A 20,805-nucleotide genomic window follows, 5' to 3' on the forward strand; every position below is an offset into this window, starting at 1 on the left:
CAAATCCAGGGGCGCCTGGGTGGCTCAGTCGTTAAGCGTCTGCCTTCAGCTTAGATCATGATCCTAGGGTCCTGGGATCAAGCCCCACATTGGGCTCCCTGCTCAGCGGGAAGCCTGCTTCTCCCTCTCCCACTGCCCCTTCTTGTGTTCCCTCTCTCACCGTCTCTCTCTCTGTCAAATAAATAAATAAAATCTTGAAAAAAAAAAAAAAATCCAAATGGACCCCATCTTGAACAGGGAATGATTGGTAAACCAGTCTTTGGGCTCAGAGAGTCTTTAAGCCCCAGGATTGGCTGGGGCTACGAGTGACCAAGCTTCGGGCGGGTGAAGTGTTAAGAGTGTGGACTGTGGAGCCTGGCATCAGCGCTGACTGACCCTGATGCTGGGGGGTTCTGTAAAGTCCTGGTGATGCCTCAAAAGGGGCAGAAGAGATGGGCCTTTCTCATCCTGTGTTGTAGATTGATTAACAATAGAACATTGTCACGTGTTAAGCGCTAGTATGTGTTAGCTTTTGAAAGGCAAAGACTCAAAAGTTTTGAGTCAGACAAGTTGTCAAAACTCATTTTTCTGTGTTTTTACTTCTAGAGCTTTATACTTTTCCTTCCTTTAAAAACAAACGAAGCAAAACCAAAGTACCTACCTTTCTAGTGGAGTGGCTGAGTAGAAGAGATGCCTGAAAAGATCAGGTTGATCTATGACAGGGCCACTGGCCATCCCAGGGTACGGGGTGAATTTCCAGATCAGCTTTGACCTCCTTCCACCCTCACAGATTTGCAGTGATGACGTGTTTTTTTTTTTAATATATTTTTTTAAAGATTTTATTTATTTATTTGACAGAGAGAGACACAGTGAGAGAGGGAACACAAGCAGGGGGAGTGGGAGAGGGAGAAGCAGGCTTCCCGCCGAGCAGGGAGCCTGATGTGGGACTCGATCCCAGGACCCTGGGATCATGACCTGAGCCGAAGGCAGACGCTTAACGACTGAGCCACCCAGGCGCCCCTGCAGTGATGACGTGTTTACAGTGATACTCATGCCATTTAATATTTTAAGTCTGTTTTACCTTTAGAAGTAACAGCCCATTCCTTGGATGAAGGAATTAGACTGATCTGATTTGTGATTTCTATTTAGCTGAGGGTAATTATGCTAAAGGGAGGGAAAAAAATTGTTTCTAAAGCACCATCTGGTGGATATCAGATGTTATTGCAGTTTTTTTCCTTTTCTCTTGGCCTCTCTTCTTTCCCTTCCTTCCTCTCCTCCACAAAATTCCTACCATCACAGAACTTTTTTTTTTTCACATACTTACGCATATGTATAGGTTAGGCCGCATGATGAAGAAAAATAAAGCAAAACAAGATGGATTGCAATGAAGAAGGGATAGGGTGGTCTAAGAGGACGTTTGAGCCGAGGCAAGTCATTAGCATTTAGGGAAGGGTGTCTCTAGCAAAGAACAGAGAAGCAAAAGCCCCTGGCCCTTTGCACAGTGACTGGCTAGAGTAGGAGTCAAGCTGTGGGAGGGGTCACCGAGGTCGTGCAGGCCGTGGAAGAACTTGCGCTTTTGCATTGAGTGAGATGGGAGGTCTCTCAGCACTGTGAGACTAGCCTAGGAGAGGCCGAGAGTGTTGATGCAGAGACCATGCAGGAGGCTCTAGCAGGAGATGAGGTAAGGGGCCAGTTTGGAATATATTTTGAAGGCGGGGCTTACAGTGTTGAATGATGGGTTGGGATGTCGGGGTAAGAAAAAAAAAAAAAGAAAGAAAAGCCAAGGTTTTGTTGGAGCCCTGGGCAAATGCAGGTGCCATTCCATTTACTGCTATGGAATACTAACAAAGGGAACGAGGGTGCTTCCAGAAGGTGTCACCACATCCAACCTATACGTCACTGTTTGCAAACTTAGAGTGAAATATTTGGTGGATTGCATCTAATCTGTTAAGCTAGTTTGGATACTTTTTAAAAGTAACTATGGTAATGATAAAATAATACCCATTATTTGCGAATAATCTCTAAGTGAACTCTAGTTCTCTTGACCAGGATGGTGGTTTGATGTAGCCTATAAATGATGATATTAACTTGTCGTTAGCTGGATATCTAATTTATGGTCCGAGCTGGTAGGTCTTGGTAGAACATGAAGGAATAACTAGGCTGTGAACGTGGACATGGGATGCCTCCGTGATCATGGAGGAGTTGTTTTCATTCAAAGATGGACAGTCACGTCAAGGCTGGTTTTAAAAGTACCAATGCCCAGGCTCTAAACCAGACCTGTCAAACACGAATCTCTAGGACATGCTCACCATCTCCATGTGTACATGCTGATAAAGCTCTCAGGAGTTTCCAGGGCACCGTGGGGCTTGAGAAGCCCCGACATATGCTCTGAGGCTAAGTGAGCCTGGTGGGTGCTGGCATGGGTCTGGCCTTCTCTGAGCCCTGTGTTATTCAGCAAACCACTGTTTAGCGGCTGCTGTGTGTCCGGGCACTCCCGAGGGTACAGAGGTGAATTAAAATTGCCCTCGAGGGAGAAATGGCAAACACATACTGAAATTGTGGCAGTGTGATGTGATGTGAGAAGTCGCTGAACAACAAGTCCTAGAGAAAAAGGAGCAGAGTCACTGGGCAAACAGGAAGCTTCTCCTGAGATGATATTTGAGCTGGTTTCAGGCTAAGAGCTCACCCAAGGGGGCTCTGGAAGGAGCTCCATCCTCGGACAAAGCCATCTTACTCGCCGGGGGTGCGAGAGCTGCACTAGTACCGTTGTCAGTATATAAGCCTGAAGCAGATGATGGGAATGTGAGGGTCCTGGGCAGTAACAAAGGGTGGCTCGTTCTTGTTCCAGGCTACCGAGCCTGAAGGAGCACCATCAGGACAGTTTGGGGAATGATGCATGAAATAAACAGTTGCTGTTAGTATCCATATTGCAAAAAGGTTGGCCCAAGAAAAAGGCAGCGTAAACTCTGAAAATTTGAAATTGTTCTACTTTTGTTCTTCTGTAGGTTGGTACAGGTCTTGGGCCTACACTGGAGTTTTATGCACTTGTATCTCAGGAACTACAGAGAGCTGACTTGGGTCTCTGGAGAGGTGAAGAAGTGACTCTTAGCAATCCAAAAGGTAAGATTGATTTGTGAGGCAGTCAGTTTGTGTTTTTCAGATCAGGTAAAAGGGCCTTTATAATTCATTAAATAGATTGAATTTCTAGTAGAGGGCCATGGTGTCTGACCTTAATTCAACTTTTAGCCTTTGTTTTCTCTTTTATCAAATTAGGGAGAGCCTTCCAGCTCTAAAGGACTTCATTCCATGATCTGATTTTTGAGAATACTGAATTTCTTAGATGTTCTTAGTTACCAGGTTTTGTCTTGTTTTGTTTTGGGAAATAGCATCTAAAGTTTTGTGACTTGCTCATTTTATAGGAAGCCAAGAAGGGACCAAGTATATTCAAAACCTCCAGGGCCTGTTTGCGCTTCCCTTTGGTAGGACGGCTAAGCCAGCTCACATCGCAAAGGTTAAGATGAAGTTTCGCTTCTTAGGAAAATTAATGGCCAAGGCTATCATGGATTTCAGATTGGTAAGTTTAGGATTATTTGCTTGTCTACGATTTTTTTGTATTTGTGTACTCTGAAAGTACCTTGAATCCCCTGCACTCCATGCTGTATTTTAAAACAGTGTTTCACAGACTTTAATGTGCATATGAATTAAATGGAGAGTCTATTTAAAACGCTAATTTGGGGTCAGTGGCTCAGGGGTGAGGCCCACGATTGCACATTTTCTTTTCTTTTTTCTTTTTGTTTGCTGCTTTTCTCATTAAAGATACCACATTTTCATACGAGCTCCCAGGTGATGCCAAAGTGCTGTTATGAACCATTTCTTCAGTAGCAAGGGTCCAGAGAATCAGGCAACGTGAAGGGTGGTTTTAAAGTATTTGTTATTAGATTTTTAATTGATTTAGGAAAGCCTGAGCTTTCTGCAGCTGAACTGCAGTAAGTCATCATTGGAGTGCCAGAGGGAAAATAACCTGTGAACTAAGTATTAACAGAGGTCTGAGTGTTGCCAGGCTTTTTTCTTCATTTCCTCTTCTCACATTTTCTGAGATACTTGGTCAGTACGTAGAAGACATTTTTTTTCATCTAGTGTCAAGTTTCCAAGCTGACAGTTTCGCTGTGCGCACAGAATGGGTTGTTAATCAGTTATTTTAGAAGTTACATTTTTTCAGTTTTAATTAGTTGGTTCTTTTTAATCTCTTTTTCCCCCCAAAATGTGCAGTAATACAAACTACAGTGGAATTTAGTTTACTCGGCCCCAAATAGAGTAAGATTCCTATAAACATGTCTTAGTTTGGAGGCCCTTATGGAGAATATATGTCCATCATTGAATAGATAACCTTTTCAGGGTCAGTGTTTAAATAGGATTCTTTGGTGTACTAAGTTTTTGACAATATCGGGCCCCCAAATTGGGTTTAAATGGGAACAATTGTGTATAATGAGAGAGACAGTTCCAAAATGTTTTTTTGGAGGGTTGGTTATTATTACTCAGCCTTCGTAAACGATCTCGTAAAGTGTCAGTTATAGAACTGAGGCAATTCTAGAAGCTTAGTGTGACTGTTAGAATATTTCCTTTCAGGTGGACCTTCCCCTTGGCTTACCCTTTTATAAGTGGATGCTGAGGCAGGAAACTTCACTGACATCGCATGATTTGTTTGACATTGACCCGGTTGTAGCCAGATCAGTGTATCACCTAGAAGACATTGTCAGACAGAAGAAAAGACTTGAACAAGATAAATCCCAGGTAAGCTCAGAAGATGAGGAAATGGGGACACCTGGGTGGCTCAGTCAGTTGAAGGGTCTGCCTTCGGCTCAGGTCACGATCCCAGAGTCCTGGGATCGAGTCCCACATCAGGCTCCTTGCTCAACGGGGAACTTGCTTCTCCCTCTGCCTGTCGCCCCCTGCCCCTTGTGCGTGCGTGCTCTCTCTGGCAAATAAAATCTTAAAAAAAAAAAAAAAGATGAGGAAATGGTCAAGTGGATCAGTTTCTTACTGTTGCAAGATGAGGTTTTTGTTAAGTGGTTATATTTGACCCAGATATTATGTTATATTACTTTACTTATATACTTCTTATATTATTTTAGAAGAGTTTAATTTTTTTATTAGAATACCTGAAATGATTTCACAGTGGGAAAGATGACCTATAAAAACAGCAGGTGATAAATAAACCTCTTGATTGACAAATGAAATACACTCCTGACTTGAACTCATAAGGCTCTTATTTATTAAATATTAGATGGGCATTATGTATCTGGCAGATACTGTATCATACTGAATTTTTTTAGTAAGCATTTAAATCAATAAAAACTGTTCTCAGGACAGATTGTTTTTCCAGAAAGGTAGCTTAATTTAGGAACAGTCCATTTGTTTCTAGAAAGATCTCAGGAAAATAGTTTAAAGGTCATGGTGGGTGTTCACTATTTCTTAGTAATATCTGTTGAGGCTTCTCTATTAGAATGGGTAATCTTGAGCTTTATATCATTAATGTGTATTCTTTACATATTAATAAGATTAAAAATTATTTGACCCAATCTGAGATTAATAGTTTTTCTGTATCAGACATTAGAAGAAGACAAAGTTATATTTAAGAAACAGTGGCACAGATTCAATTAGCTATATTTGGGCAGGCATCGTGACCCAGTGTTAAATCAACTCCCATTTTATAAATTGTGTAAAGTGTCACATCTCCTGATAAACTGGAGAAGAGCTGTCGGCAGATGGGGATTTTAGAATGCCTTATTATCAAAGAAGAAGGTGATTTGTAAGGGAATTAATTTTATCTCCCTTATTAATTGGTGGTGATTTTTGGAGAATAAGTTTGTTTATTAAAAGAAATTGGCACTTAAAAGAGGCCGAGTCCATCTTTTCCAAAGAAGATCTGTTGTCTTAGGATTTTTAGAATCAGTTCTATGCTTACTGACTTTGTAAATTTTAAAAACGAATGCGATCTTATTAGGAATCATCTCTTAGATAAAATAATGCCCCAAAAAAGGAGGGAAAGAAAGTAAAACTCAGGCGCTGTTCCACATGTATATTAACTCATTTAATCCACAACACCCCTCGGAGACTTAGGTATTTCTGTTATTCCTCTTTTGTATGTGAGACACCCAAGGCCATAGGTTGAGTAAGCGGCCAAGGTCACGGATCCAGAGCGTGGGCGGAGAGCTAGAATCACGCGCCGGCTGTTGGCTCTGGGGCTGTCACTCTTACACATTTTGCAGTATGCCACCCGTTCCTTTCCTCAGCTCTTTTTTGAGATTTGTTCTTCTAATCTTTATCTATTCTTTGTTTTTGATGTTGTCAATTTAAAAGTATAAAATGCATAGCACAGAAACCACATTCCATGGATACTGCTCTGTTGTTTTAACCAATTTTCATCCAGCGCATGAGGAATGGTGGTGTTTGGTATTCTGGAGCACCTCACTTCATATAAAGTATACAGATGGGACAAACTTGGTAGTATAAATTCTTAAAAGATACATGGGAAATGGGCTAAAGCTTACCAGTTTTTGATTTAATGTAAAGTCTGAAGAAATGAACCGTGAATTCCTTTTAAATATCTCAGGGACACTATACTAGATTACTATCGATGATAGCATTTTATAATGCAAACCTTTATAAATGAGCTGTTTCTTAAGTAGCTGTGGGAGAAGAGACTTTCTGTTAGGATAGCAGTGACCACCTTGATCTGTGCGAGAGGTGGGAGGGGGCAGTTTTGAGAGCTTTCCAGCAGAGAACATTCAAGAGATGATGATTACTAGTCTTTCTGAAGAATATCTTAAACGTAAAATGAAAGGCCTCCCTTCTGATGTCATCAAATGATTCACCTGAAGCTGAGGAGAGACCTAAACACAGGCTTTTGCAGAGAAGGACAGATTAAGATTATACCTTAATCTTAGTGCTATCTCCTTTTCTGCATTCTGAATTAATCTGGAATCCTCAATGGCTTTCATTTCCTTTTTATTTTTTATATTTTTTATTTTTATTTTTTTAAAGATTTTATTTATTTATTTGACAGAGAGAGACACAGCGAGAGAAGGAACACAAGAGGAGTGAGAGAGGGAGAAGCAGGCCTCCCGCTGAGCAGGGAGCCTGATGCGGGGCTCAGTCCCAGGGCTCTGGGATCATGACCTGAGCCAAAGGCAGACGCTAAATGACTAAGCCACCCAGGCGCCCCTCATTTCCTTTTTAAAAATGACTAATTTTAAATCAGAACTTCTAGCTTTAGTGTGTAAATGACAAATTTCTTGCACCTGGACTGTGTAGCCCCTGGGAATTTCATACTTGGAGGTATTTCCAATTTGGAAAGCCATTTTGCTTCTTCCTCCTATGCCATATACCTTCATTTTCAGCTAGTATTTGCAGTTGCTTTTGGTCTTTGGTTTCAAATCTAAAAAAAATACGTATTTTATATAAGCCTAAATATTCTTAAGCATTTAAAAAACCGAATAATACAAATTGCTTTTAACATTTGTCTTTAGAGTATGACTTGAGGGCTTTGTTGGAACCTTTCTTCACTGAAGCATTATTGTGTGCATACAGAGCTGTTGTGCTAGTCCTGAAGTCATTGGATGAGGAATCTCCAGGGTGTTCCTTAGACTTGAGCTTTGCAGGGGGGAGAAAGTTAATTACCATTCCTTAGTGCATTATTTGTATTTACTCAAGTAATAATGCATTATTTGTGTTTATGGTTTCCTTTCTAAGGAATGGTAATTAACTCTATATAATTGGATTCATTAAGATTAATATAGAATTTAAGAAAAGTTTGTCTGGCTCTATAACCATTCTTAAATTGACCATCACGTAAGCGATTACGACTTTCTGTGAAATCTGATTTGAAATATGGTCACATTGACAGACATCTTATTTTGAAGGAACACTTAAGTGATCTTATCTTTCCCCATATAAAAATAGTTGGATTCTGAAGTGCTTAAGATTATTTCCTTTGTCATCTATGACTTGTTCATGTGTAGATGATGACACAAAAAGAAATACTGTAAGAGTGGAAGGAACCCTTAACATGTCTTAGCATATCTTTTGTTTTATAAACAGAACCAACTGAATGACTGTGCTTGACATCTCTCATCCCCCCCTCTTTAGACCAAAGAGAGTCTACAATATGCATTAGAAACCCTGACTATGAATGGCTGCTCAGTTGAAGATCTAGGATTGGATTTCACTCTGCCAGGGTTTCCCAACATCGAACTGAAAAAAGGAGGAAAGGATATACCAGTCACCATCCACAATTTAGAGGAGTATCTAAGAGTACGTAATTGCGGCGCCCTTCGGGGAGAAGGCCAGTGCGGGGCCGCAGGGCTTCCTGTTGGCCCTGTGCTGGGGGAGAGGGAGAGCGCCTGTCCAGGGAAACGGTCTCTCCCACCCAGCTGAGACCCTTGGCACCCAGGATCACTTCGTCACATCCATTTCTTCAGGCCTTAGCTTCCGTCTGCGCTTGAGAGAATGTGGCCAATAGTTCAGGAGGCCTCATAATGACCTCAGATTTGCTGTCTTCAAGCTTGAATAACTAATAACATCACATTGTCTTCATTTAAAAGAAATCAGTGAAAAGGAGCCATCACTTGTGTTCTTGCTAAACTGCATTTTGTCTTTCTATCAAAGTAGCTAACTTGATAGAATTCACACACAAGTTTATGGGGGTAGCAAAGACTTTGAGATAGTTCATGGTTCTTGACTATATTTGCTAAATTAAGGGAAAACTATTTTGTATTGAAAAGAAATTCTATTTTAAGTTATAACCTATATAGATCTTTATTACTACTTTTTGAAAAGTTTTCTTTTGGTTTATTTCTGACCTGACCTAAGTGGGAAGAGCACTGGGCTCAAGAGAGAATATCATCTACACCCAGACTTGGGTTTTCCAGCAACCTACAGTGGGATTTTTAGATAGAACCTCTGAAAAATGTTGGCTCTGGTTTCCTCATCTGGTAGAGAAAGAGAGTAGATAGCAGAGGTCTTCAGGTATTAATTTAGTGTCACCAACAGTTCTGTGACTGATACCCACTCCCTTTAATATTCAGAGGACTGTCTGCTCATACTACCTGCTTCTTTTCTTCACTTTGAGAAAGCTGACATTTTAGCCTACTGGTAAATGATGAGTTAACATCCAGATTAAGGTTCTCTGAAAATAATTTGTAATAATGCTTGTGTTTTTGTTTCCATTTCTATCTGAATATGTCCTGTACTTCTTGAATCCAGTGGGTTAGCCAGAGTCACTGATGACTAGATAATGTTGGACCAATAACAGATGCTTTCTGTTACTTTTCAATTTCACATGACTGCATTTGCAGAGTTGGCCTTTCTCTAAGTGAAGGTGCACTGTAGAGGAGTTGGCTTCTAAGAACTTATTCAGGATTTAGATCTAAAATTTTCACATTAAGAATTCAAAACACTTAACAGTTGGTAATTGTGAATCTTGAAACATTAGCTCTACTTCTTAACATTTTGTCCTCTTGGGAAACTCTAATCTGCTTCTCATCTGGTAAGGTACTATTCTGTGCCATCGGGATTTTACATAAGTGAATTTTAAAAATACACTAAATATAAATGCTCATGGGTTGTTTTGTTTGTTTGTTTGTTGTTGTTTTACATTTTATTGGCCAGGCCCCAGGTAGAAGTTGATGGGAGTGATCTTTTATGCAGTTTTCTGAGAGGTATTTTAGAGACTTAATAACTTGTGTTTTGTTTTTTTCCGTTGTTCTTTTAAGTGATCAGGAAGTATATTTCACTGTACTTTGCCACATACTGAATAGGAAAGAGAAATGAAATCTTGTCACAGTTTCTAAAAGACCTTTCTTTTTGCAGCTGGTTATATTCTGGGCACTAAACGAAGGCGTTTCCAGGCAATTCGATTCCTTCAGAGATGGATTTGAATCCGTCTTCCCACTTAGTCATCTTCAGTACTTCTACCCGGAAGAAGTGAGTAGCTTATGTCTAAAAGAAGGAAATGCGTACTGCAGCATCGCTCATGTGTATCTGTAGTTGTCTTAGTGGGCTGTCTCTCTGCCATCTAGCTAAAGATTGTTGCAGACAACAAAAACCAAGTGGGGGTGGTGGTGGTAGGGGTGGTGGGATGGGGGTTGTGGGAGGTTTGGGAAAGATCATTTCTTGAACAAAGAAGAGTATTAAATACAAAGTATGATATAATATAAATGTAACACTTTATATTACATAAATACTAAATATAACTTAACTATTAGGGAGTGGCATCTGTGTGTGAATGGTGAGCACATAACCTCGTTGTCACTTGACCCTGGCTGCTGCCCGGGGCGGGGGGAATGGGATGCAGGTGTCTGCGGGACTGTGGCTGGCCAGGAAGGCCCTGGGTCCACAGTAGTGAAAGTGACACAGAGGAGGGTGCACTTTTTCTTTTTTTAATCTAAACTTCCTGGATTAGGTGAGACATTGCTTTATGATTGGAGTCAGTCCTTGAAGTTTCAAGGAAGTGTTGCAAGTACTGTTGAGAAGGGGGACATGAGCAGTTTTCCAGCCTTCTTAAGTGCAACAAGAGTCTGAAAAACCACTCGCTAGTGATGAGATGGCATAGAAAGGAGCGACAGTTTGGAATCCCTTGTGTTTATTGTTGGAGTAGAAACTTTAGAATACACCCCTATTACCGGCTGAATCCAGCTATCTTTGAATGACTTGGCATTGTAATCTCCATTACGATCTCTATGTCCACTCTGATTTGCTGCTTACTAAAGCAGGAAGTGTACGTGACCCTTGGAGGCTCTGAGTGTTGCCTGGAGTTGAAAGCAGCACGTGTTGCTCCTGGAATTGAGTTTCGGTCCCCACCGATTAACCGTATGACCTTATCTAGGTCATCGTATCTGATCTGCCTGCCTCATCCGTAAATTGTGATAACCTCCATCTTACTGAACAGGATGCATAAAGTACCTGACAGTGGGTGACATATAGTAGATACTAAATTTTATATGCCCTAAATTGGATTTTCTCAAGGTACGCAGTCATTCCGCAGATGGACAGTGAACCAGAGAAAAGATGGTTTAATTTGAAACTGATGCTAGATTTTCCAAGGAGACACGAGCACTTCTTTGTTTTCTAATGTGCCCCCTGTGATGGCTCGCTTGGTCCCCGTGCCGCCCCAGCCACCATCTGGCAGCCCTCTGCGTCGCTTTACAAAGTGAGCAAGCTGCCCATTTGCTGCATCTCCGTTCTGCTTGCTTCTCCCACTTCTCTCTCCAGCTCAGTAGTCTGGGTCTTGGCTTCCGTGACTGTATACCCTTGTGTTTCTAGGAAACAGGATTTATGATCTGTCCCTGGTTAGAAGTAGATTATCAAGTGAAAGCCTGTAAAGGCATGAGAAGAGTTAGGAAAACTTAAACCAAGGGTTTGTCTCAGGTAAGTTTTGTTGGCGATAAAAGGTTTCTCTAGGACCCAGTCCCTGCAGATGGGCAGGGTACCTGTTAATGCAGCTGAAGAGGAGATGGATTTTATAAATACAGTAGAAGAGCACATTGTATAAAAAGAGGTCCTAGGCAGGACTTTCTGATGCTGAGAATGGTATTTTTATTTGGCACATGTAGACCTATATTACATTGGCATACTGCAAAACAGCATGTCCTGTGAGTTGTCGCTCAGTTATGCAGCGGTGTCTGTAGTAATTTGTTACCGTTGTGTAAACACGCAGCTGGATCAGCTCTTGTGTGGCAGTAAAGCAGACACTTGGGACGCAAAGACGCTGATGGAATGCTGCAGGCCAGATCACGGTTACACTCATGACAGGTGAGTAGTGGGATCTCTGGTTTTTTGTCTTACGGTCAAGAATTTGGTGGTGTGTGTATGTGTGTCTATATACACATTATAAACATTTTCAAATTTGTCTACCTATTTTATTATATTTTTAATTTTTTAGACATTCTTTTTTTTTTTTTTTTTTTTTTTTTAACTTATTTATTAGAGCATAGGCATGAGCGGGGAGATGGGCAGGGGGAGAAGCAGGATCCCTGCTCTGCCTGAGGGGCTCGATCCCAGGACCCTAAGATCATGACCTGAGCCGAAGGCAGATGCTTCACCAACGGAGCCACCCAGGCTCCCTAAATTTGTCTACCTATTTTAAAGGAGAGACTCTGATATTTTGGCCTCATTTCTGTTAAGACCTTAGGACCCAAAGATTTCTTTTTCAAGCACTTCTGCAGAAATGAACAGGGAGGGGGAGAGGAGGGAGCACAGGTCTCACCCCATTACGCATTTTCCTGTGTAGTCATACGGAGACATCGGTACAATACCCGACCAGTCTTACTTGTTACAGCATTTGAATTCCAGCTGTGACAACAGAAACCAGTTTGATTTCAGAGTGCACTGTAATGTGAATTCATAGATATTCATAGTTAAATTTTTACAGTGTGTAGCTAATTGTGAGAGTCTGCATTGTGGGGTGATTCAAAACTGTATTTTAATATGATGAAATAATTGTGGTTATTTATTTCTGTTGTAGTCGGGCTGTGAAGTTCTTGTTTGAGATTCTCAGTAGTTTTGATAATGAGCAGCAGAGGTTATTTCTCCAGTTTGTGACAGGTAGCCCAAGATTGCCTGTTGGAGGTGGGTATGCCTTTGCTCTGTGGGTATGTGTGTGTGTCGGACAGACAGGCAGACAGGATATTCTGTACTTACAGGGCCTCTTAGTTACCCTAGTATCAGAATGCTTCTAAGTGTTCACCTTGTTCGCAGTAAATGGGAGCCGTCGCCAGCGGGGAGGTTCATAAGGACTGTCTTAAACACACTGAAGTAGGATTGTTAATGAGCATATAATGCTACCTTTCTAGATAAAATTCGGATCTTCAGGCCATTTGAACATTACAAACTCTTAGATGAGAATGGATGAGAATGCACTGTAAAGTCTACTTTCCCAGCAGCGAGTCAGTCCTAACAGGAGTTGAATTGGTGCTCTGTTTTAAACCTCAGAAAGCCTAAGGACCTGTTTGCCTCCATATTATGCGAGGGCTTTTTATGGTAAATAAAGCAGATACTAGGCACCATACACTAAACATGTATCGAATGTGTAGATTTAATTGCCAAGCAAGCAAGAAAGAGCACCTTGGGTGTGTGCTAACCCCATACAGCGAGGCAGCGTGGTGTTTTCTGGTAGGAGTAGCAGAAGGGTGTGTCTGGGACTCCAGGCGGACTCTTCTCCCGGCTAAGAAAATGTTCTCCTCTGAGTTGGCCGTGTGCACCCTGCAAACTTACTAAGTTCCTTGGTCTCTCTTCCTTCCCCTTTCATCAGGCTTCCGGAGTTTGAATCCACCTTTGACAATTGTCCGGAAGACATTCGAATCAACAGAAAACCCCGATGACTTCTTGCCCTCTGTCATGACGTGCGTGAACTATCTTAAGTTGCCGGACTACTCGAGCATTGAGATAATGCGTGAGAAACTGTTGATTGCAGCCAGAGAAGGGCAGCAGTCGTTCCATCTTTCCTGATCACAACGAGAATTGCAGCGTCTGCCTGTTACAGCAAAAGAAAAAGACCATGATTTCTTTTCTAAATGTATCACCTGAGTCAAGGAAACATGTTACGCCTTCTTGTTGTAGGAAAAACGGCTTGCAGATTATACAAGAGACACTTGGTTGATATTCATTAATGGCCCCATGGACTTAAAAGTGATCAGGCCCTAAAACGTTGTTGTGATGAGGTTTCTTTAGCAAGTTCTTGTTTAAATTATCATTTATTTGATGAGTGAAGTTTTTAACTTGCTTTGCTGTGTGAAATTTAAAAAAAGGGATGTTTTTCCAGGCTGAAACAATAAATGTCGCTGTGCAGTTTAATTCTGGGCTGTGTGTATCCATCGAGCTAAGTCTGCAGTTTTGTTTCCTCCAAAGACAACTCTTGTACATAAGTACAGAAATTCAAGCTCACGTGTATTTGACAAATACGGTCTAGTAGGTTAGCTCTCTGTGCTTTCCACTACCAGCCCCCTCCATTGCCCTCCCTGAGTCCGGTACTGTCTGCAGTCCACACGGTTCTTTTGTATACGGCACTCGCGCTGGGTCCATTCTCGTTAGTCACGGGCTTCTGTTGTGCCATGTTCTCTCTCAAATTAAGATATAATTTAAAACGCATTGAACAGAAATATATTGTCAGTATAACTCAGTCTTTGTAGCTAGGTAGACTTCTCTCATAGCTTAGTTTGAATCCAGCTGTAGGGCATTGCTGGCCTTTTCCCAGTGACACCCTAGGACTGTTTACACGGTGATTCTGGCGACCACAGCAGCCTCTCGCCCGAGGCCGGGAAAGCTCGCTCATTTCCTCTTGTAGGTTACAAAGTCTGCACCTCGGGCTGGCCGGGATTTATTATCCTAAGACCAGAGCATTTTGAATTGATGGAACGTTTTAACCAAAATTCGCAGTTTTCATTCCGTTGGAGTAAAAGAGTTTTTTTCTCCCTTGTCCTTATGTTCTAAGTTTTTGTTCAGAGCCTTCTTCCTTCCACACTCCCCTTCCCCTGCCCCCAGTGCTGACTTGGGACAAACAGTTCAGCCTTTGTCTCGGCACCGATAAAAGCACCTGTAAGCAATGCTCTGTCCAGTTGTTTCATGTGCTGATTTCTCAAATCTGCAAGAATCCATCAGGTTAATGTTTTTACCTGAAAATAAATAAAGTTTGCTTCACCTTTTTGTTTTTAGTTCTGTGCTGTATGCATAACTTTCCATCGTGTAGATGTATTTCAGTGCAAGCAAATCGTCACGTCTCCATGATTTGCATCATGGCTGATTTCGCTATTCAAAGAATTTATAATAGCAACTTGAAGAACATAAAACGTGGAAAGAAAATGGGAGGAGATTCCTTCCTTCCTAAGATTCAAAATTAAGCCTGTTGCATAAATTTGAGAGAATTTCCATAATTCATCTTTTTGAAAATGAGAGATGAGCTCCTTGTTTTGTTTTTGTTTTTTATTGAACTTTGAGAAATCCATTCTCTTTCGTTTTACAGACTGTTTCAAAGTCTTATTTAATTGGTGTAGACACCCCTTTGTTGCCCATCCCTCCACTGAAGAGAAACTTCAGTGGCTTGTTTTATTTCGATGACCTTTTCATTTTTACACTTACATGGCCTTATACGGAGCATCCCCCTCCTCACCGAGAACTTGGGCGGTGACCCCCGTTAAGTGTGATGGAGCTGTCGCAGGAGCTCAGGGGGGCTCTGGCAAGCGAGCAGCTTCACCGTGACGCCCAAGAAGGGAGTTGTGTTCCTGCAGTTCCGACATTGACAGCCTAGGAGCCGAGCAGTGCGATCAAGTGAAGTTTGTGTTAACGAATGAGCCGATTTGTTGGAACTGTTCTGATACCTTTTTGCAAACTAAGCACAAAGATTATTGTGTGAACGTAGCATTTTGTTCCTCATTTTTTCTAAGGGTTCTATTGTTAAAATTTAGACCTGTATAAGCAAAGCAATGTTTCCTACTAAAATAATCTGTATCTGACATTTTATCCATAATGTGGCCCTTGGCATATTTGGCCTCGTTGATTTTCCACATCAACCAATACATTGGATGGTTTTGAATCAACCTCTGGAGGTTGGTTGTTTCCAAGTCAGTAGTTCACCTGTTTAAATGCTTGTAAAGTCTTTAGCTTCCTCCTTTATGTGTGGGATCCCTTGTTAATTAGGGGCAGGAAGACTCTTCCCATTCTAAAGCAATCTCTCTTGGCAGAGGCCTTAATCTTGCAACATAGGGAAGAAAGTATATACTTCATTTGCTATTACTCCAGTTTTGCCTTAACTTTATTTGCTTAGTAATCCTGCCAACAAGCACTGATTTCTCGGTATGCTTTGTACACCTAGACGGGTAGTGACTGGGATTTTGTTTTCCTTTAATTTTTGCCGAGATGGAGTCCGATGTTAATCACAGCCAACACCAGCTGTGTGGTGGTGTCGTTTAGACGGTCAGCGGATCTGATCTGCTTTGTACCTGAGAACATATTTTTAACTATTTCACTTTAAGAAGGAAGGAAGAGGTAATTAAATGAAATCCCCTCATCCCAGCCCCTCCAAAAAGTGAATTGTGCGTTCTAGGTAGTCTAATCAGGAAACAGACACGGAGAGAGTTCTAGATGCCTTAGCCCAGCCCAGCAGAAAGCTTCCACGCAGCTGCTCATTGTGAGGATACGGACCTCTCTTCCTGTGCTTCGGCCCTGGTTCCTGCATTTGTAGGGACCGAGAACTTTCCTTGACTTCAGCATTCGATGAAGAAGGTAGTGTCCCTAAAGCCCCTCTTACCTGCCTTTGGCTGTTGCCGTGACTCGGGGACAGGGCATGAGAGGGGGTGGGGCAGCTGGCTGCCTGTGACCAGTCACTTCCTGGTCCGGAGTTCCAGCCCTGGGGCGTCCTGTGCAGAAAGGCCATAAGGCTGAGGGAGAGGCCCCAGGGTCCACATCCCAGAAAGTAGATCCAGCTCTTGACTTAACACAGTAAGGATTCTCTCGCCAGCAAATTCTAAGTGTGTCTTCCCTCTGGTTGGTTCGTCAGCAGTTGAGGCTATGCTCCTGATTCCTGTCAGTGCTTAGGAACTCAGGAAATGGGAATGTCCCTGACACTCCAGGAAAGCTGTAACTTGAGAAGGACTTGCAGGGGAAAGACATAACCATGCGCTCAGAAGCCAAATCCTCGTGTGGGATTCTGGGTGCCATTGTTCTTTCTCCATTAGCAAAGATTTACTTTTCTTTATCTGAGGCTTTGGTTTTTTGACCCATTTTATTTTCCCTACTGTAATGAGAACGTTCGTTGTTTGGAAATGTCATGCTCTGTATTTCTAATTCTCAGAAATGCTTTTGTATGAGTCTTAGGTTTGACGTTGCAGTAGTTGACATACCCAGTAAAGGATAACCTAGTGACAAATCACTGAAAATGCTTCCTCTGTTACCTCAAAAGAAAAATCCAGACAAAATATAGCATTTATATTTATAGAAAACGGAGGATTGGCTGTTTTCCAAGAACTTCAAGTTAATGCAAGAAAAGTTCTTAACTCTGAAGACTTGTCCTGCATAAAGGAGACATTCTTTACTAATGGAAGAGGTGGTTTTATTTTTACAACAAGCCTACTCATATTACCAAACCTATAACCGATTGCTGATCTCCTGTGTAAAGCATTTTTTTCTCTTCTCTGAAACAGTGATTTATATGAACTGTTGGAATAATGGAACCTCAAACTACAGATGTGTATGTAAAATTGCATAAATGCACTGACTTCCTTCTCCCTGAATATATTTTTAATAAACAGCATTATCCTACATGGTCAGTTTTATTAAATTATGCACAACCAGAGGGTTCTCCTGAGAAGTGGTTTGCTGGTATGGGTGGCTTTTGGCAAGCTTCCTGTTGTGGTAAGTAACACAGTAATCTTAGCCTTCTTTGGAAGCAGATAGTGCGGAAAGACAGATATATTCAGAAACCGGACCCTAATGCTTGCTCGGTGGTGGTGAGATGCGTGGGGAAGCGGTGCCTTTGGCATCGGGAGATTCCTGACAATGTGCAGACAATAGAGCCTCCTGGTTGGAACATCGTGGTGTCAGTTTTCAGCTTTCATGACCGGCTGCCCCGCCCTTGACAAATGTCCGGATCAGTCTATCTCACTGAAACCGAAAAATAGAATTGATTTAGGATAGCAAAGGAGCTGGATATATTTTTTAAGAGCGATGACTGAATTGGGGGGTTGGGGCTGCTATTCTCCGGAGAGCAAGTGAGTGAAGGATATAGATCCCATGTACTGAGACACAGCAGACCTGTCGCACCCGCATACGCACACACACCCACGTTCTTCTCTGTTGTCTTGGTCTACCTGCCTAAGGATTAAACCCCACTTTTCCCTTGATGAATCTCTCGGTCTATCAAATGACTTTAAATCACAGATGAAAAGTGCTCCCGAGTCCAAGCTTATCACGAGACTGGCACGTAGGTGAAGTTTGTAACCGATGCCAAGCTGTCCGTTACAGAATCTGGTGGGGGCAAGGAACGTCGTCTGGTAGCATCACATTTTTGGTTGCTGTAACTCCATGAATTGATGTTGGCAGGTTAATGGGTTAAATAGAAGTCTTAAGTCTTAATGGCAGTTGTTGGGTCAGTATTCCAGTGGGAAGTACACAGTGTCCCTTCAGACCCACTTGAGACCGGTGCTTTTGTGTGTGTCGGGGGGGTTGCAATTCTCACAACTTGGATGCTTCCTTGAAGCCCCAACATTTTTTTCTCGTCCTCAGCCAGGATAGTAACCTCCCCGCCATCTGGTCTGTGTTCCCTCCACCCCCACTTCCTGGGCAGAGGACAAAAGACAGGGCTGGAGCCCAGAAAGGTTGCCTCTGCCGGGCACTGCAGGGGTGGGGGCAGGCCCCCGATCCCCCAAATGTGTATTTGGTCCCCAAGAATTTGCCTTGGGACCCCAGATGACCTTGATAGACACGGAAGGTGTTGGTATCTCAAACCTGTTGTGGCTTCAAGACCCAGGCTCACCTGGATGGTGGCTCTCTCCCTGGGAATTCCGTTTCCGGAATAGATGCTATCCTACATCGAAACCTTCATTAGGACACTAAAAATATTAAGAATTTTTATTTTATCAAAAAAATTCATACCAAGGACTATGTGGGCTGAAAACAGTCGAGGTTGCTAAAGGGAGAGCTCAGTGTTTACGGAGTTTAATGTTCCGTGGGTAGTTGCCGCAAGGAAGCGGTGCTTTGAAACGATTGTCTAGGATTAACCGTGATGAAGGCTCAGTGCACTCCGTTGGGTGTTCACTTCCTAATATGAAGGAATTTGGGCCCTTTGTTAAGACTAGTTCTTCCAGCCAGTTCTCACTCCCAAAGCAAGTCCTGACACCGCTGTGGAACAGAACATACAGCTCTTAGAATCCATGCACAGCTGCCGGCGTCACGATACCCTGCCCAGAGCTGTGTAAAGGGCTTGGTGAGAACGATGCTGTGGCCCAGAAAGAGCCCTAACCCTCCTCCAGGGGAGAGTCAGGACCCGGAACCACACCCTAGTCTCAGCAGGGCTCCACTCAGTTGAGTCATCCAAGGCCGGTTGTAATGTTAATACGCTCACAGTCTTGGGTATGATTCTTTGAATTGTCTTCCAGAGCTTCTCGACAAAGACAAAGACATCGTAGGCATTTGGATTGGCAAGACTCTCCCTAGGGGAGGGGCTACTGCAGAGCGCTCAGCCTGGCCCCTGGCTCCAAATGTCAGTAGCTGTCCAGTCATTGTCACAAGTCAGAATGCCCTCTCACGCTTTCAGAGATCCCAAATAATGGGGTCTGGCTCTCCCAGCTGAGAAACGGTGACCATGTGTGGCAGCTTTGGGGAAGCATTCAGATTTTATGTTCAGTGGTTAATTGTAGTAACTAACAAATCAAAACTTTGTGGAACTTCCAAGCAGGCATAAGACAGGGATCCGAAGAGGAAAAAAATTATTTAGTCAGAAAAAGCCACAATTGTGTCCTCCCCCTTTCTGCACACACACTACATATCTCTTCCCCCCCTTGCGTTCTTGGGAGGACATCACCTTCCTTACTGTTCTGACATTCAGCTTAAATGAGAATTTTCACATTCCTGGAAAGAAGATTTCCTCTTTTTTCTTAAAAATACAACTAACCTTAAGAGAATTCTGGAAATGTCATTACAATTGTCCCTTTTCCAAATTAAAAATGGCCTTCACTAAATTCGTTGAGAAAAGTTCAGTAGTTCCAACTGATGTTGGAGGATGATAAGTAAATATCCACGCCAGTGTTTTCAACTAGAACTACTTACTCAAAACAAGTTGGTCTCTGCGTTATGGGCTAACGGGATGGGCAAAACAAGCTTGCTTTCCTCCATGGACAATTTGGTGCTGTAACTGATTCGTTTGCTCCCATTGTCCCGATGCATAACATTCCAGATGGATGGAGACAAGATGAAATCCATTTCCTCCCCAAACATTAAATGGTGTTTTGACAAACAGAAGTAAAAATTTGGGACTTTGATGGTCTTTCCAGCGTACCATTTTTCTTACCCATCTCACCATAGCCATGCAGATGGGCGGGAGTGGGATGGGGAAACTCTTCAATCACTGATCAGTTTGACATTCACCACAAAGCAAATGAATTTAAAGGGATAGATAGATAGATAGATAGATAGATAGATAGATAGATAGATAGATAGATAGATAAATGATAGATAGATGGATAGATAGATGAGAGATAGGTAGATACGTGGATAGGTTTTAAACCATTGTTTTCTCTTCGCAGGGAGATTCCAGTAGGCTCTCGTGGTCACTGAAGTGTGCTACAAACACTGTCGTGTGATGTGTGCAGCGCTCCCACTTCACCATCTGCAGGAGATGCCGTACCTCCGGTCTTCCCATCTCCGGTGGCTGGCTCGGTGGCTGGCATGCAAGGAGTCACTGAAGGAAAGAGGAGTTCTACATTTGCATTGTTTCCTCTTTGCCAGTTAGTTTGCCTAATCTGTGTTTGCTCTTTGACTTCAAGGACTTTAAGGCCCAAGTAGAAAGTAAAATGGGACCAAAACAATTATATATACAGTTAAGTTGCTGAACTATGTGCGTTTGTAAGAAGCCAAAGAAGAGGGGTGCCTGGGTGGCTCAGTCGGTTAAGCATTTGCCTTTGGCTCAGGTCATGATCCCAGGGTCCTGGGATCGAGCCCCACATCGGGCTCCCTGCTCGGCGGGGAGTCTGCTTCTCCCTCTCCTCCCGACTCGTGTGCTCTCTTACTATCTCTGTCTCTCTATCTTTCTCTCAAATCAATCAGTCAACCAACCAATCA

At 42.5% G+C, this 20,805-nt stretch overlaps 1 protein-coding gene across 16 annotated transcripts in view; it reads left to right on the forward strand.

The window, feature by feature from the left end:
- Positions 1-13,830, forward strand: part of TRIP12 (thyroid hormone receptor interactor 12) — a 140,950-nt gene extending 127,120 nt beyond the window's left edge. For all 16 annotated transcript variants that reach the window (XM_032400385.1, XM_032400356.1, XM_032400351.1 and 13 more), the window contains 8 exons: positions 2,985-3,099; positions 3,399-3,553; positions 4,606-4,770; positions 8,128-8,292; positions 9,850-9,963; positions 11,696-11,790; positions 12,503-12,606; positions 13,289-13,830. In XM_032400385.1, the coding sequence (XP_032256276.1) occupies positions 2,985-3,099; positions 3,399-3,553; positions 4,606-4,770; positions 8,128-8,292; positions 9,850-9,963; positions 11,696-11,790; positions 12,503-12,606; positions 13,289-13,485 (1,110 nt within the window). In that variant the 3' untranslated portion in view covers positions 13,486-13,830. The remainder of the gene's footprint in view (positions 1-2,984; positions 3,100-3,398; positions 3,554-4,605; positions 4,771-8,127; positions 8,293-9,849; positions 9,964-11,695; positions 11,791-12,502; positions 12,607-13,288) is intronic.
- The last annotated feature ends 6,975 nt before the right edge of the window (positions 13,831-20,805 follow it).

The sequence above is a fragment of the Phoca vitulina genome, unplaced genomic scaffold (genome assembly GCF_004348235.1).
Source record: "Phoca vitulina isolate PV1807 unplaced genomic scaffold, GSC_HSeal_1.0 scaffold1, whole genome shotgun sequence".
NCBI lineage: Eukaryota > Metazoa > Chordata > Mammalia > Carnivora > Phocidae > Phoca > Phoca vitulina.